General features: G+C 36.7%; 1 protein-coding gene across 1 annotated transcript in view; it reads left to right on the forward strand.

The window, feature by feature from the left end:
- The window catches only part of colec12 (collectin sub-family member 12), a 208,147-nt gene that overhangs the window by 169,941 nt on the left and 18,745 nt on the right, over window positions 1-19,461 (forward strand). Inside the window, exons 4-7 of the mRNA XM_039754864.1 lie at window positions 2,622-2,720; window positions 7,636-8,682; window positions 16,538-17,032; window positions 19,243-19,385. Of these exons, the coding sequence (XP_039610798.1) occupies window positions 2,622-2,720; window positions 7,636-8,682; window positions 16,538-17,032; window positions 19,243-19,385 (1,784 nt within the window). The remainder of the gene's footprint in view (window positions 1-2,621; window positions 2,721-7,635; window positions 8,683-16,537; window positions 17,033-19,242; window positions 19,386-19,461) is intronic.

Raw genomic sequence — 19,461 nt, forward strand, 5'->3', positions numbered from 1 at the left:
TTTCTGATATATTAATTGAGATGTCATTTTCCCAGTGTCCTCTTGAATCTTTGAAAGGAAGGGATTGTAAAATTTTATAGATTTTATATATTGTAGAGATGGAGTCTAACTCCTTGAAATTGAGCAATAATTTTTCCAGCGTGGATGAGGGGCTATAGTTAATTTAAATTATTCCACCTAGCTAATTTGAATTATGGCGCTACCATTGTTCACAGTCAAGTACATACTGTAATTAACATTCTGCTGTCTTCCCAATCAAATAATACAAATTGCACCATTGAAGAGAGGTGAAAATTACCTCATGGAGTTCTTTTGGATCCTCCCTTTTCTGCAGAAATTTCAGGCTAAAGCGCCTTTAAGCAGAACTGGTCTCTCAGATGTTTTTTCCTTAAAGTGCTTGGTTTCCAAAGCAGGTTTTCATCTGTCCATTTCATTCTGGGAACAGCACAGTCCCATGTGTTACCTCTTGGGACCTCATACAGTATACAGGGATATGGAAGAGTTGTGGCCTCCTGCCAGTCCTTACTGACCCAACCATTGACTGAGCAACCAGGCTTCAAATTTCCTAGCTAGCGGCTAATATTTTAAGCATTGTGATTACATTTAATTGTGTCTGTAAATCTATGCGTTCACCCATTACAGGACTTGTTTAATCCAGTTCAGGGTTGTTGGGGCCAAAGTCTATTCTGGCTGCATCAGGTCCAATTCTGAAGTCAACCCTGCTTTAGGCGTTAATTCACTGTAGGATACACTTCTGATTATACCCAAACTCACTCTTAAATGGCCTACTTAAACTTTCCAGTTAATCTGGTAATACACTTTTCTTTGGGATGAATACCTGGGTCATGTTACAGCCCGGGATTTTTTCCTGAATTGCATTAATTCTCTGTCTGATTTGTTTTTGTTATTTTTAGATTATTATTTTTAATAATCATTTCTGTTTCCTTTGTTTATTATTTAATACTTAATGATATATTAAACACATTACTATTTAATATATCATCTCTTTAAATGTTTGCCCATTCCCTGTACTTTGTGAGTACAGCCCCAGGAGATGGGGCCACCCTGACATCGCTGCTGCTGTTTCCTCCCTCTTCCTTTATAAAGAGAAACCCAGCAGTGGATCATTAAGAGTTTTTTGGAGATACAGTATTTTGAGCATTGTTTTTCTAATGATTCTTTCTGCTTTCAGGATTTTTTGCTTCTATTTTGGGAGTTTTGATTACTGGATAACAGATTGGACTGTTTGCCCTAAAATTGCCTTTTTAGGCAAATCCTTTTTGCCTTGTGCCATTTATGTTTCTTTTCATTTATATAAATTATGTATCTACAATATAACAAAACACTAAGGTCTGTGTGTCTAGTTTCTCAGAGGAATCTGATTGGCTAGGTTGGCTTTAGCGTGATTTGTCAGTTTGGTTTGGTGATGCGATGAAAGAGAAAGTGGGAGTGTGAAATGCACGAGGAGTAATTGCATATGAGACACAGTTCAGACATACACACATACCAAGGAAAGACTCTGAAGGTACATGTAGGGCAAGATATGGCAAATATTTTAATTATTCTGTTACCTGTTTTCGGTATGTACCATAGTTAGTTTATAAATATTCTTTGTTGCCATTTTCTATAGAAGCCAGTGGTTTATGGTCACCCTCTCTCTTGTAGGGCATTTTGGTATATTTTGGGACTTTTATTGCATTTCTGAACATTTAAAGCCAGCTACCCAGTTTTGGGCCTGAGTTGGCCAAAGCCTACAGGTAGTACTTAGGGACTGGCCGCCTTGAGATGAGGTTAGATCTGTGCAAGCCAGTGAGGCCTCAGATCTTTAAGCTCTGTGTGTCCTCCACTTACAACAACCTGAAAAAAAAAATCACTAAAGTTTGAGAATGTTCAAACTCAACACAGAACATGCCTGATTCACCAATGCCAAAACAGTTACCTGGACCAAACCTTTTATGTTTAATTAATTGTTATTTTGTGTTCTAGTTTGTCTAATAGCTTTTAGAAATGTGACTGTGTGTGTGTGTTTGTGGGTGTATGCATGACTAGGCCCTGTGATGGAGTGATTCCTGCTTTGCACATTTCTAGATAGTGGTGTCCTGTGTGGTTCATGTTTGCATTTCTGAGCTTGATACTATTGTCTCAGTGCTTGATTTGCTCTTCTGCAAATAGAGAGCAATAGTCATTTTATTATGAGTGCATAGCATGGTGTAATTCTTATTTACACTACAGATCTACATGTACCAAGATTAACAAGAATGTATTAAAAATATTACTCCATTTGATTTAATGGAATAGTAAGTAGCTATTGTACAGTACTGCTTTCAGCTAGATTACCAAAATATACATTACAATTATAAGGAAAAATTGGAAGTGTTTGGAGGAAGAGGTGGTAAATTGTGCTGCCGCGTTGCTTTATTGAACCAGGTTCAGTTCTGAGCTCAGCAACTATCTAAACAAGTGCTGTTTCAATTCATATTCAGAACATTACTTCCCCCCTTCGAACTACAGTACATGTCCTGTAATCACTTCATAAGAATTTAGACAATGGTTTGTGGTCATTATTCTACAGTGTGTCTTTAAATTCTTTTGATTAACATTGTCTACTCTTGATCTTGCAGTGGTTCAGAAAATGGACAGTGTCACAGAAGGAATGGAGACTTCACATCGATTGTATTCAGAGAAGCTGACTGCTGTGGAGGGAGACTTGAAAAAGCTTGGTAAAAAGGAATTTGTTGTTTCTGTAATTTATTATTGCTGTGAACAGAAGTATAGTATTGTGTGACTGAAAATAATGTATTTCATTTATATTTGTAGCTTGGTTCTGTAAAGAATAATGAAGAGGAATTGATTTGGCAGGGTATTCATTCATGGTGTCCATTCACATAATGTTTTTGAGTAATCATATCAAGTGAGGATGCAACATTTGAATGGGTGCTGTAAAACTTGTGAGTGTCTTGTTGCATGTATGGTAATAATTTTTTTTGGTAAATGTTTTTCTTACTTTTAGGATAAATCTTTTCCTACCTAGCTTCTCTTTGTACTCTAAAGACTTTTCTAAGGCTTTCTTATACAAAAATAGGTTACATTTATTAATTCTGTAGAATTCTTGATGATAATCCATAAACTGAAATATATCCAGATTGGAAACCTAAAAGCCATTTCAAGATCATTATAGGAACCTCTGTTGATACTAAATTCTGTGAAAATGCCTTTTTAAATTATTAAGTAAAGTAGGTAAGGGTTATATCATGTAAGTTTTTTTTCTTTCACGTCCTTTAATTCCTAATTCCATTTGGGGATTTGGTGATATAGACACAAATCTTTACAGTAAAGTACAGTAAGAAGAAGACTCTTAAAACTATGAAGATCATTGTATTTATTTTTACATCCTGTTTAATTGGCTGTGACCATAGGCATTTCCTGTTTTAAATGTATAGAATATTTTCAATTCAGTTCTTTTGTTTGACTTTTTCTCATTGAATTTAAATAAATAATAGTAGTAATAACTGTAGTATTAATATTTTCATGGGCGGCATGGTGGCGCAGTGGTATTGCTACTGCCTCGCAGTAAGGAGACCTGGGTTCACTTCCTGGGTCCTCCCTGCGCGGAGTTTGCATGTTCTCCCTGTATCTGCGTGGGTTTCCTCCGGTTTCCTCCCACAGTTCAAAGACTTGCAGGTTAGGTGCATTGGTGATCCTAAATTGTCCCTAGTGTGCGTCTGTGTGTATTGTGGTAGGCTGGCGCCCTGCCCAGGATTTGTTCCTGCCTTGTGCCCTGTGCTGGCTGGGATCGGCTCCAGCAGATCCCCATGACCCTGTGTTAGGATATAGCAGGTTGGACACTGACTTACTGACTAATATTGTCATTTGTACAAAATACAATGAAATTCTTATTTGTATATACAACTTGTTGCCATGATATAAAAATTAATTAATTAATTTTAATTAATGGGAAACACAACTCATCTCATCCAGTGTACCCCTTACTCCTGTTCAGCACTTGGCTTTTCTATTTGAGTTTGTACCAAGCCATGTCAACTTGATAACTGGTAGCTTTCAAGCATATTCATGTACAATATGTGTGTAAAATGAATAAACATCTGTAGCCCGGGTGCAAGTGATTCTTACTTGATGGTGGTGTGGTTTTTGGACTGATGTCACTACTTCTGAGGGTGGAGCATGCCGGTTGCAGTGATTGTGGCTTCATCTATTAAGAATCTATATATTGCACTGCAGACACAGCTGTCAGAATGAAACAAGTAATAAACATTTAGAGGATTTGGCCATTGTTTCTGAGGAAACTGAGTAAAGACAACAACAGGTTGAGAGTAGCTATTGTTGAAAGCAGCACAAAAGAAAGATGAGCATATAATCTCTGTGGTAATTATTGAAGATGTTTGTTGCAACGTTATTAGAATGGGGACAGCTTTGTCTGCCTATATACAGTATTTATTAAAGGAACCAGTATTTCTGTAGTCCTTGTGGCCATAATCTTTATTAAGAATATATACTTACTCTACTGTAGTATACAAACTTCAGTTTTAGGTGAATAGAGGTTTTCATTCCTGCTCACCAAATTGGCTTTTTTCCAACCAATGTATTAATCAGAGGTTAACAACACTCCTGGCTAACTGGATGGCTTGGTTTTTGTCACTATCTGAAGTGGATGTATATCATAACTCCTTGTCTAAGTAGGTTGTTCAGTTTTTTTTATCAATGTCTCTCTATTATAAAAAAAAAAAAACTTGGGAGGGAGACGAGGAAGATGAGACGTGAGCTTCTCGCAAAACAATTTGATATCCCGCGAGAGACACTTTAACGTCATGTGAGACAAGGCAGTGAGACAACATTTAAAACAAGTTCACAGACATCTAACCTAGCAGTTGTTGGAATACTTTTGGCAGACACACTTCATGTGCTCCCAGCTTTTAAAAGAACGGCAAGCGACAAGCAGAACATGCGGCTCACCAGCAGCAGAAAGACAGCAACTGATCCAACAGCATCTCCTTAGTGTGTGTTCAGCCGCCCCCCTTCACAATGCGAGCAGCATTATACGTCCTGCGAGAAAGAGATTTAACCCCACCCGGGGCGGGAAATAAAGGACAAGTATTGTTCTTACAAAAGTTTTAAAGTAAAAGTGAAAGTGAAAATAATGCATATGTAACAATTCCCATGAAAATAACAATCTCTTTAAATTGTACATCCGGTAATTCAAACTCAGGGGTGGGTGAGCAAAGTGAGCAGGGGGCAGAGCCCCCTAGTATTTATTATATTTAAAAAATATGTTTATAGAGCACTTAATTTTTCTTCCCTTTTCTCAAATTGCATGGCCAATGTTGTTTTCTAATTATTATTTATTGAATTCCTATTAGTTTAGTGTTATTTTACCAGAGTAATGCTTTTCAACCGTTTTCTGAATAAAGAGACATGCAAAATGAAAATCTTTCTGCAACTGTTGACAGGTACAGGTCCAAAACTGTCTTGCTGAGCTTTTAATAAAGTGTTGTTTTCTTCTTGTAATAGTGACCAAGAAAATGTTTCCAATGTAGTTATAGTAAATGTATTGGTGCATTATGTTACAAGGACCTCCATTCCTCTATCTGTGCTGCACACAGTCTAACTACAGGACCTCCCAGCTGACTCTGAATTCTGGTTATTTGTACATAAACTGCGGACACTTCTTCTAGTTAGAGGGATACTGCCCTCTGCTGGTTACAGACTGCTAATTCAAACTACACTATGGATTTATCTCATTAACTTGGTCCTAACTATTCTAATAATGCTGCTGAAGAGTAGGTTCACCTGTATTTCTAGGGTAACCCTTACCTAGCTGGTTAAACTGTTATAATAACAATTTAAGGGTTTTTTATTTCTAAAAAAAAGAAGAATTGTGAAGATTTTCCTTAAATGGAATGATAGACAGCATTACTGCCTCACAGCTAAAGAGACATGCATTATATTCCATGTTCAGCAATTGCTTATACAGTATATATATATTGTAAGCTCTCACATGCAATCATATCAGACATTTATCAATTGGATCACGGGTAAAAAGCAACACATACTAGATTTTATTGTGTCATCATCTGTTCAACAAATATACACCAACAAGATTAGACTTACTCAATCTTAAGACCTGATAATGTATAGTTGTTTCCTGATACTCTGTTGCCTACAACTTCTTCTATATATTGAAAAGCATAAAGCAATCAACTTTCCCGGGTCCACTCTTCCATTTCTGTCTCTCTGACTCTTATTGAATTTAATCTGCTCCATCACACTATCTCATTCTTTTCTTCCCTTATCCTAACTGAACTGGAAGATACATCTCACAGCTTTTTTCCTCTCATCATTTATGGTCTTCTGACCTGAGGAAGGGTTGAGAGACACCTGGATTCTTGTCTGGGCTGGGATCCTCACAATTCAGTCTTTCATAATGAGCCCTTTAGAATAGGCACTTGCTCCTTTAACTTTCCTCCCTAAGCCATATTTTTGATGGCTTGGGAATAGAAATGCTATAGTCACTGCAGTCCAGGTTGTCCAGTCATCAGCACTTCCCTACTATATCCTCAACTACTTGTCTTGATCCTTATAAAGAGTCAGTTCCTGCTCTTGATTCTTTTCTTTGCAAACCCTCTTACTGTTATACTCAATTTGAAAGAATGATACACCATTCTGCGCCCCTCTGTTCTGGAGTATTATTTTTTAAAATACCCCTTCCCCATCAAAAAAATCTAAGTCACCAAAAAATCTCATTAAAATGTTTATTTTGTTTATGCCTCAGAGTCTGCAAGTATCACTCTATGGGTCTGACTGCTGTCCATTACTACCACACATGCCTTTTTAATGCCCCAGATACCTTCCTATACAGATTTTGAAACTGAAACCCTTTACCTCTTCTTCTTTTACTTCTTGATTTTTTTCTCAGTACTTTCTGTCAACATCTATGTTTCACTTCAATCCAACTCAGACTTTTCTCCTCAGGCTGTAATGCTGCCAGCTTTGCTCTAGTTTCCATTTAGAAATTTTCTGCATTCTCTCTTAGAAGAATTCTTACTACATTCCAGTCCATCTTGAAATCTTCATGGTGCAGACTACCAGTCCATTCAGCTCCAACATGAGAGACTTCCTGTCTGCAGTACAGCTGGTTAAGGACCATGTGGATGATTCTGAGACTGATGAAACCGGCATTTCTTGCCTTTAATAATAATAAATAATAATAAATAAATCTTATCACTAAAAATTAACCTTATATGTAAATCCATAGAACAGAAAAGGGTGTACCTGCTTTTTCGCAAGACTGCATATTTCAAAAACACTCATGCAAGGTTAAATGGTCACTGTATATTAGCCTGGAATCAGTGAGTCTTTGTGTTGTGAGTGTGTTTTGGATAGGTTCCTGTGAGGGACTGACATCCCATCTGGGGTTAATGCCTGTTTTATGGCCAGGATAAACAAGATGGGAAAACTGATGGATGTAAAGAAAACAGTTTAGTCCTGTGTGTTGAGAGGTTTACGTGAAATATGGAGTAACTGTCTTCATCATAAATCACTGAAGAATCACTCAATTAAAACGCATGTCCTTTAATCTTGGTGGAGAATCCTAGTCAGTTTTGTTTTTTATCTTCACAGATAACCAGGCAGGAGAAAAATCTGAAAACACCAACAGTGAACTCTCAGGGTTCAAATCCAAGATTCAAACCTTACAGCAGCAGCTTAGTGATGTAGCTGAGAAGGCAACACAGAATAAGGCCACTCTAGATAAACTTCAAGATGCTGGCCAGTCAATGGAGAACAGTCATAGCTCCTTACAAACTCTACTAGACAGTAACACTAACATGATTAAAACTGTCAACCGAACCCTACTCACCTACAGCAGCTACATTAACAACTTGCAAGAAGACACAACAAGACTGCAGACAGACCTTCAAGGTCAGGTGCAGGTTCAGAGCCAAGCCATTGTAAATATCAATAGCCTCAATTTGACACAAGCTCAACAACGGAACCTCATCAGTGTTCTTCAGAAATCTGTTGATGACACTAGTCAGGCAATTCAAAAAATAAAGAATGACTTCCAAAGTCTTCAGCAGACAGTCTTGCTGGCAAGAAAAGAAACAGATTGGCTCAAAGAGAAGGTACAGAACCTGCAGGCGCTGGCCGCCAACAACTCGGCCTTGGCCAAAGCAAACAATGACACTCTTGAGGACATGAATATTCAGCTCAGCACACTTAGTAACCAGATGAGTAACATGTCTGTTATGACAGATACCCATGATCAAAGCTTACACCAGCTCCTTGAACACCAGAGAGACTATGACAACAGGACTGCAAGCAAGTTTGACCAGTTTGAACAGCGAATGGATGTTGCTGAAAGGGATATTGACAGCATCATCAGCAACATCAGCTACACTGCTCAGCATCTTCGGTCTCTCACCATTAATCTCAATGATGTCAGAACCTATTGCAGTGGCACTCTTAGTAAACATGCTGATGACCTCCTTAATTTGAACAGCTCACTTGTGGACATCCGTGTGGACACTACAGGACTCAGAGTGCAGCAGGATGTCTTGAGGTCACGACTAGACATTGAGGTTGCTAATCTTTCCATGATAATGGAGGAGATGAAACTTGTGGACACCAAGCATTCACAACTAATTACAAATTTTACTATATTACAAGGTGAGTTTCCCAGTGTAAGTTCTTAAAAATGCTTATAAAAAACATTTGTATCATCTTACCTTGAAACTCTTACAGGGCATTGTTATGTTGTAAGCTGGTAATCCTGGAAGGGTATATGAATATGAAAATATTATTTAAAAAACACATTTTTATCAGTTCCTGCCAGCTTTTGTAGTTTAATTAGTTTGTTGTGACTTGTCAAAGCATAGTGAAAGTCGTATTGGAAAACACATTTTACTGTATCACTATTCAGTGATTTCATTTTTTCTTTATTCTGTTTTAGTGTATTGGCAAAAGCAGGATTTCATCTGATTAACCTGGAATACTCTCAGTTAACACAGCAGATACCTGCATTTTTATCTTGTCATTTGCAGCTGACCCAAGTAATGTATCAGTGATACAAGTTAAGCTACAGTCATGTAAAAAGATAAGTACACCCCATGAAATGTTTTTTGTTCTTTTTTAACATACAGTATTTGGACATATCAAGATTTGATCTTCATTTAAACAGTATTTATAGGTGATAAAATATAAAAAACATCATGCCAAATTTACATTTTGCATTTCATTGTATAATTTGAATAAACATAAATGCAAATTGTAGATATGGAAAAAGTAAACACACCCCTACATTTTCATTATTTCAAATACCTAAAATTACAATCAGGTGCACCAGATCAGGTGAAAATAATTACAACATCATTGGAAAGGATCTTGCAGGAACCTGTCTAAACCTCAGACATTAAGTTTGATAGGTTCTTTCTTGTTGAAGTGTGTGTTATCACCATGCTCAGATCAAAACACCTCTCTGATACCTTCAAAAGGAATGTTATTGATGCCTATGAGTCTGAGAAGGGATTTTAAAAGATCTCCAAAAAGTAGGAAACCAACCATTACACTGTCCAGGGGCCTCATGTATAAACGGTGCGTACACACAGAAATGTTGCATACGAACGTTTCTACATTCAAATCGCAATGTATAAAACCTAAACTTGGCGTAAAGCCACGCACATTTCCACGGTACCTTATACCCTGTTGTACACAAGTTCTGCGCTCGGTTTTGAAGACTGGCGGCACCCAGCGTCAAAGCAGTGCTACTGTTCCTGTATGGTTACCCTTTCTTTCTTAGATCCACATTCCTGACGCAGCTTTATAAATACACTGAAACTAACCGCATATTGTTTATTATTGTAACGCATCTGATTGTAATTAACTTGTAACAATATAATGGTCCAGGGAATAGCCATAGTATTCCAAATACCATAACTGCTTTAGCGTTGTTACTCTCACTGCACCTTCTTCTTTCTTCTTCTTTCAGCTGCTCCCTTTAAGGGTTGCCACAGCGGATTATCTTTTTCCATATTACTCTCACTGCACCACTCGGAGTATTTATATCACTGCATCTGAGTGGGGAATTACAGCAGCAGCTGATCGGAAAGAGAATTATTGGGATACAGCATCAAGCACACGCTGCCTCAGCCATGGCAAAACACTTCAGAGACTTTCCCGTACGGACCTCGCGGTTCAGAAATAGTTTAATCCCAATAACTTTAAACACAGTCAATCAGTCCATCAAGTGCTCCTTGTAGAACTGTTTGTACTTATAAGTAGAATCACCTCACTGTAAACTTGCACTGCAGTGATAATATTGCACAACCTGCGCCACTTTATAAAGCGCATATTTACATATGATGACGATATCATTTTTAAGATGAAATGCAGCAAAATATGTTGATTATATTATACAGTTAATACTTTAACTTCATTTAAATAATCTGTATTGTTAATAATTAAACATATGAGGTCACGGTGCTGCAGCGCTAGCTAGTTCACGGATTGATCCTACCTTGTGCTGTATTCTTGCTGGGCTGGCGCGACACTGGAAGGATAGATGGATAGAATAATTAAACACATACTACGAAGATATTTCAATGTTCCTTAAAAGTTTTGAAAATTCATCGTTGCAAGCTTACAGGTGGCTTAACGTCTATTACAGAGCTGATTGTGTGGCGATTGGGTATTTGGAGAAAGAAAAGTAAGGATAGGAATTGGAGATTAGTACGTTTGAAAGAGACAGTACTGCTGCAATAATTTCATCGATGGTCACGCACAATCACTGCGCCACCATGTTCCCATGTTTAATAACATGCTTTCATTCCTATCATCATGAAAAAGATATCACGTATACATCTCAGTATTTTAATTATTCAGAGGACTGTAATATTACGAATGTAATGGATTCTGTGTCCTGTCGGAGAAAGAGAAAGTGCGGAAACAAGTAGTGATTCAGACACATAGAGCACATAGAAGATCAAATACAAAACAAAGCATTTAATGTGCTACTTTAGTTACGATGGGATTTGAAAAGATGAAGTTTATGATGTTCTACTTTAATGTCAAAATAAACTACGTGATTAAAGTGGAAATTTCAAGATTAAAGTTGACATTTCGTGCTTTTTCCCCACTGTGTGCCTATTTTTTTTTCTCTGTACCCTAATAAGCTTTCATATGACACTCAGACGGTGGGCTATGACTCACCTTTTCACGGCGACTTTGATATGTGACAACTTCTTTTTTATTTCGGGCACTGTGCGACTTTGTGAACTTGAGCTTTCGAGTTTCTCCAACACTCTGTCACTTGATCAACTTCCTTTTGTTGATTATACCACTGTTTAAACCAACAAATAGTACGTTTTTCCTTGCCTCCACTTGGTATTCGCTTAAATTCTTATATTTTCCCCCGTGCTTTTCCCATTGTCTTTTCACAGAAGGCTGAGCTTAAGGGCTATTTATATTGATTTGCATATTTCAAGAGGCGTAATTCTGGGAGGAGTTGGGGCAGGACAGCAGGCGCGTGCACAAGCGTTACTTTTCATGCCGATCAGGATTTATGTAGCAGAAGAACGTGGAAGTTTGCGTACGCACAAATTCCTACATCTGGATTTTTCTGTGCATACACACGTTCCCGCTTTTGTGCTTACACCATGTTATAGTGTGATTACCTATAAGTAGAGAAGATTTCAAATGACTTATAGCTTGTATAAGCAATAACACCCAGACAAATTCAGCCCCAAAGCAGAAGACAAGATGCTGAAAAAAGTCTCAGTGATCCCCAGAATTTCATCACAGGACCCAAGACTGTTGATTTCAAAGTGCTCTATTAGAAATAGGCTGCATATATTAGGTCTACATGGGAGGTGTGCCAAGAGAAAACCTTTGCTGCCCAGAAAGAACATCAGGGCAAGACTAAAGTTTGCACATAAACTGGCAAAGACCATGACTTCTGTAACAATGTGCTCCGGTCAGATTAGGCAAAAACAGAGATATTTGGTGACAATACCAGAAGACACGTTAGAAGGCATGTGACAGCATTTGACCAGATTAACCTGATACCAACTGTAAAGCATGGCGGTGAAAATGTTATGATTTGGAGCCACTATACTGCATTAGGGCCTGAGCCAGGGATTATCATAATCCACTATTATTTCTTGATTGTACGAGAGGGTTCATGAGGATAATGCGAGACCGGTCCACCTGGGAATTGATGAAAAAAAGAAAAGAAGGGTTCTGGAATGGCCCGGTCAAATCCTGAATTTGAATTCTATCAGAATAATCTGGGAGGATATTAAATGTACTGTGCATATAAGACACCCCTCAGTGGGAAAAACTGTTTCTCAGTCAAAGTCAGAAACTGGCAGACCATTACATAAAACACCCACTTGAGAGACAATACCAGCTATTACTGGTATTACTTTTTTCATAGACGAAATTGACACGCCTGTTCATTGTTTTGTTGAATAAATTATTGCAAGGTAAAATTTTTATTGTTTTTTTTTTCAATTAAATCACCTTTACCTAAAGATACTGTTTAAATGAAGCTCAATTTTATGTTAAAAAAGAAAAAACATTTCATGGGATGTACATCCTTTTTCACATAACTGACATCTGCTATAAAATTACAGTATTAGTTATCCCTACTGTTCCTACGTTTTAATATGAAATTATCCTGTGTGTTATGAGGCATATTATTATAACTACATTTTTGCTCCTCAAACCTGAAAGCTTTTCTTAGTTTGCCTTTTTTTCTTTAAGGCTTTGCCATATCTGCCCCAAAATATTCAGTTTCAAAATATATTTGAATAGTTTTAGTTTTTGATAATGATATGGCCCTTCGCTAGTGAATGAGTATCATCTTTTCAATCCTAAAAAAGTCTTAGATCAACTGAATTTGTAATGGAAAACAAATATTGTTCAAATTTAAAATATTGCAATCCTAGAAAAGACAAGCATAATATAAAATATAATGTCTTTGTTTATTGTGGATTATACATCTATTTTAGGAATTTTTCTATTATATTCTGACATAATGCATTCTGTTTATACAGTCATTATAAAGTCTACTTATTCCTGGTGAAGGTCACAAGGAGCAAGGTTATGCCAGTAGTATCAGTGATAAGAGAGGGAGCAACCATGCACAAGGCTTCAGTCCATCACAGGGCACACTTACTGACACAGTCACACTCCAGTGTACAGTTGGCATATACCAGAAAAACAGAGGAAAAAAAAACACACAGACAAGAGAAGGATGTGTAGACTCCATGTAAACCGTGGCCAGACATAGGATTGAAACCTAGAATATTGGGTCCATCGGGTAGCACTACTGACCACTGCGTTATAATTCCTCCCTTTTATGTACACATTGGCTCATTTTAATTTAATTGTATTTTAAATAGCATTATGCTTTGATACAAGGATGTGGAGGACACATCTGGCATATCTAGCATGTAAATCATGCAATTCTAGTTATCTACTCAAAGAAGCAACATTTACAATAAGTCAGATAAAGTAAAATGTTGGCTTGGTATGAGTAAGTATGAACCTCAGTCTGCTTGCGGCTCCTCATGGAGGGCATTCCATCAAGGGCTAATTCATCCTTTGCACCCGGTACTGCCAGGACTGGCTCTGGCAGTCTGTGCTCTCTGTAGTCAGTCATCAATTCACTTATCACAGCTTGGATGAATGGCTGAAAAATGATAATATAATCATGTATACTTTTTAGTTTTCTAACTGAAATAAGTTTTTCATAACAATAATATAACTTCACTCATGAAAATTGAGTGCTTGGATTTAATTAAAAAGAAGAGCAGAACTAAGCAGATTTGTAATCCTCAGTTAAATATAGTATATTTCCATGCTTGGTAATTTTTCAGAGCTGCTCTTAACAAACAAGAAGTGGTTGTGAAAGGGGAGATCATAATTATTGCATATTGTCATTATTTTTAGGTGGAAACTCATTTTAAATTAGTTTAAATAATATAACACTTCCAAATCCACTTAATCCAGTTTAGGTTTGTGGTGCTTTGCATCCATTCACCAGCAGCACTGGAATACAAGGCAGGAACCAGGCCTGAAAGGGGTGCCAGTTTATTGCAGGGCCCACTCAATCACACACCCACATTAATAGTGGGCCAAACCTCCACTTAACTCGACACATATCTTTATTAAAAACCAAGGGTAAAACCCACGCAGACATGGGAATAATGCATGGAGAATGTGAGAGAGCTCCACACTGAACAAGGTCAGGCATGACATTCACACCCAAGATGCTAAATTGATGAGACAGAAGCATTAAGCGCTGCATCCCCATGCTGCCCATACCTCATGCTGCTCATATAGAGTAAATAGTGTGAGTTAAAACACAAGCCCAAAATGTATTGGAATTAAATCAAACTTACCATTTGTTTAAATCAAAGACTTTGGAGTAAAGTGAAGTACTCAGTTTTTCTTTTGGGTGAGTGCATCTGTGAATAACGTTCCAAGGTTTCAACTTGAAAGTATTGTTGGGTCATTAAAATAAATTTAAAAAGTAATACGCAAGTCATGAGCACACTCAATCCATCAAAGCTCTCCACTATTATGAATAATCAGGCATCTCTTAGAACTCTGTTGAATTACATTGTGTCCCAGACTCCTTCACTGAAGTGGGTCTGCATTTATTATGGCATACTGTGGATAAATGTGGTAAGCTCCTTGGAGTCCCACTATGCATTATTCTAAACTTTAAACCAATAGATTTTGTGAAACTACTTAGACTCATAATGAAAAATAGTCATTACTTAATAAAATTTGTGCTAGCTGCATATAATAATCCTGTACATTTAATTAATGGTTTATTTATCTCTTAAAACACAGTGCCCACTCTCTGATGGAGAAATAGGGCCGTCTACTTGAAAATATACTCGAGAGATAAAGTTCATCATTTCACTTGCTGTTTTGGTTGATTTGAATTTTTTAGCATTTAATCATGAGAGAAAGGGTACAGTGGTTAAATCATGCAGTAACCTTATGCCTGAGTGAATGCTGAACATCTAGAATTTATACAGAAATAAACAAACTTTCTTTAGAATAAATCCTCCAAGTATTAACATTCCAAATTAATTGGGTGCCTACTGTATGCAAGTGCCAGGATAGCAGTAATCTGCCGCAGGGACCACATTCCCATTCGTCATTGCAACAACTCCCTTTTGTTGTTTGGAACATCATAAAAATGTTCTATTTTAGACATCACAGTTAAGTAATTACATTTCACACCAACTGATTGTTCTTGTTTTTTTATTATCCCTAAATACAAAATGTTTATTTTTATCATCAAGGCTCTAATACAAACGTAGGCAAAATTTTTAAATATCACAGACAGCTTACTTGCTATTTTTACATAACAACAGGCTCTTCTTTTTGGACCTCTCTTTAACACATCACATTCTTTGTTTCTATTGTAATATAATGTAATATCATTTCTGATTACCTTAGCTTTTGTTTGGTGTTCATTAGGCAGTGTTTTTTATTCTACAGTATTTTACCAAGGTGTTAATTCCCTTACATCCTTGAGTACAGGCTTGATCTGTAGGGCATATCCAAAATATTTTTGAGTTCTTACAGGAGCAACATCAAGTGTAGTTCTAAAGAAGAAAGAAAATAAAATTTAAGAAATGCAATCCTATGCTATATGGATGATGCAAATGGAACAGGCACATTGCTACTGTATGTTGCTTTTGTATTACAAACAAGGATAAGAACTAATTCATGTCAGTTTTCTGTCAAATGTGAATTCTTGCCTTGCTGAAGGAATCAGCTAACAGGAAACAGAATTCATACATTTCTGTTCTTTATGTCCTGACTATACTATACTTGGCCAAAAAATATCTTGAAAATATATGGTGTACAGGCAGTAACCATTACTTTTCCTTTAAATTAGCACATAAACTTGTACACTACTGACTCTCTATGACAGCAAAGCCATATTGTAATAAGCCCAAATTTTGGTGAATGATCCAACTTCAGATTTATTTTACTTTAACTGAAGAAAATTTAACATTGAGGTGAAGCCTAGTAGTCTGACATTATTTAATATATGCTATGTAATTTTTTTAATTAGCTTAATTCAGATTTATTTTATTCAGTCTATCTATCTATCTATCTATCTATCTATCTATCTATCTATCTATCTATCTATCTATCTATCTATCTATCTATCTATCTATCTATCTATTACACTGCAGTAGACAGGTGTTTATTCACAGCTGGTCCCTGTCTTGCTGCCAGGATAAGTTCTGGTCCCTGTGACTATTATTATTATTATTATTGATTATGCAGATTTGAGAATGGTATGTTATTTTATTCAGCTAACACATAATCATTCAAAGTTCACTCATACAGTAATCATTCTTCATTTTTATTACCCTACATCATTACCCTAACCTACCCTACCCTACATCATTAGACTCATTTTAAGAACAGCTTGTCATTATTTTCTTTATTAGAAAAGAATATTTATAATATGTCACTTGCTTTGCAGGTCCACCTGGACCAAGGGGATCCAAAGGTGAAAAAGGTCCTCAGGGCCCTGTTGGAGCACCTGGGCAAAAAGGAGATAGAGGGGACAAGGGTGATGCAGGACCACCTGGTTCCAGGGGAGAAAAAGGTTCTTCTGGACCAGCCGGTCCTCAAGGGAATCCAGGTGAACCAGGATCAAGGGGAAGTCCAGGATCAAAGGGTTCTAAAGGTTCTCCTGGGAGACCAGGTATACCAGGGCCAAGGGGTGACCCAGGTCCTGCTGGCCTTCCTGGAAGAGATGGCATACCTGGACCACTTGGACCACCAGGGCCATCAGGAGTGCGAGGTGTCATTGGAGCCCCAGGATCTCCTGGACCCAAAGGAGCAGAAGGCCCACCTGGACCACCTGGCCCTCCTGGTCCTCCAGGCCCTCCAGGAAATTCTGAAAATCCTGTAAATCAGGGAGGACCAATGGCACTAAAGAGTGAGTCCCCAACCTCAACCACTAAAACAAATGGTATGTATAATAACTGCAGGTAGTTATATTTCTTTAGGTTTATTTGCTATAGCAATAATTAAACATGCATGCTAAAGATGTGTCCACTTATTTCCATTTGTTCCAGTTTAATTCACACATCATGCTATTTTAAATATTTACTAAAGAGTATAATAACATGTGGACAAAATAAAGTTATTATCTGACCAGTGAAAGTGCAGATGAACAGGTGTCAACATTTAAAAAAAAATTAAAAAGTAAAAAATGTAACTTATGCATGAACCCTGGTTTAATTACCAGCTAGGTTGCTTGCTGTGTAGAGTATGCATGTTCTTCTCTCAATATCATGGTTGGCTTTCTTCACATTTATAGAAAATGTAAACATCAAGTACATTTGTATGTGTTATCTGTCTAAATGTAGGTTTACTTTATTATTTAATGTCTAAGTACTTCAGATATATACAGGGAGAAAAGGCACTGTTACTGTGAAGTTTTTTTGTTAAAATTGTATAATATAAAAGTACAAATTTTTAAATAAGTTTCCATTATTGAAGTGTATCCATCAGATAATTTTGTGTAGCACTGGAAAATAAATGGCAGGCAGTATTTACAATAAAGTTCCTCCAGGGCTATACAATATCCAATGAGCAGGGTGAGCACTTTACCCCTCCTAAAATGATAACAATGACATCTATTTTAATAGAACATTTTAAGTCAAAGTGATTACAATAATAATAGATATATCAAAAAATGTTACAAAAACACTAAACAAAAATTATTTATGTGATGTTATTTAAGACTGTTTGAAGTAGACTATAAATATCAAGCTTTATTAACAGATACCTTTTTAGATGGCAAGGGTGGAGAAAAAAATTATCTAGGGTCTCTAGAGTCCATCCAGCCCTCATTCAAACAAACACAAATATGGCAGTGATTATTGGTTACAGCATTATAAGAACAACCTTGTATACATTTATTTATTCTTTCATTCTTCCCAGCATCACATGTTCTGAGTTTGGATGTCACAGAGTACCAGATAATGAAAACCCACCAAAGCAGTGACTGGTGACTAATCTGTAGAACAAATACATTTATGAAAAAGTCTATCGCCACCTCACCTCCCCACACTCTGAGCAAGAAAAAAAAAATTGGAAATATCCGAAATAAGGAATTGTTTTTGTAGTAGTTATTTAAAGTGTTCAGGCTTACTGGCCTGGTATATCATCAACAGTTAAGTATTCCAAATGTTTGATGCAAAAAAAAAACCACACATTACCAGTTATTTTATGCTTCACTCTTGGAATAGTAAGTAATTTAGATTATATTATCTAATTTTATTATTAGGTATATAGGGAAACTGTTTCTTAAACTATGGAAACTTAAAAACTTTTTAAGCTTAAAATTTGGATTGCCACATGATTGTGTAATAACACGAGAAACTCTGGGAGGTCTAAAACATCAAGATTAAACAAACTCTTGACACTGAATTTTTGGACGATTACAATACTTTCCCTATGCTTCGTTTACGAGAAAGTAACAAGCACAAATTCTGTGACAAGTGATGTACCATTCTCTTTTTAGTATACTGTTTATTGCAGCAGTGTGCAAAACAAAGATTTACTGCATTGTATCATTAATGGCACTAGCCAGACGCCACCAGATCATACACATTTTCTGTATGCAGAAAGTTAGAAATCCAGTAGACTTTATCTGATATTCTCTTTTCCCTTTAAAATGTTCAGCAGATTAAAAAAAAACAAAAAACAAAGAAGGCTAGGAAGAGCCGAGTTGTGAAAAAACAAATGTGTGGGAGACATGAGAAGCATAAAGAATCAAATGAGAACAGAAAGAATACACAAAGTCAAGCACCAGGAAACTGATACTTCTTCTTCTTCTTTCGACTGCTGCCATTAGGGGTTGCCACAGCGGATCATCCAAAATTGTTGTCCGTATATTGATTTGGCAAAATTTTACACCGGATGCCCTTCCTGACATAACCCTCCCCATTTATCTGGGCTTGGGATAGCTTTAATTTTGTTTACTTAACGTAGTATTTTATATGTGTACAAAGAATTGTACTTACCACCTATAGGGAATTTAATGTTGGTTGTTCATTTAAAGTATATGTAAATATCAAAAAATGTTGATATAAGAGGTCTAATACATAAATATTTTCAACATATGCAGAAAACTTAATTTATTAAGTGTTGGCTCTTTCCTTTTTTCCATAGCCACAGAATGCCCTGCACAGTGGATTGGTTTTAGAAGCAAATGTTACTACTTTTCAACAGAAGGACAAATGTTTGAGGAAGCCAAGAAGCTTTGTGGAGAAAAGTCTTCTACAATGGTTATTATCAATGACAAGGATGAGCAGGTACAGATACATTCTCCCAATATACTCTATATATGTACACACAAAGTAGGACCTTTTCTATATTTTTCTTTAAAGG

Source organism: Polypterus senegalus, chromosome 5, assembly GCF_016835505.1.
Source record: "Polypterus senegalus isolate Bchr_013 chromosome 5, ASM1683550v1, whole genome shotgun sequence".
In the NCBI taxonomy this organism is placed as follows: Eukaryota; Metazoa; Chordata; class Cladistia; order Polypteriformes; family Polypteridae; genus Polypterus; species Polypterus senegalus.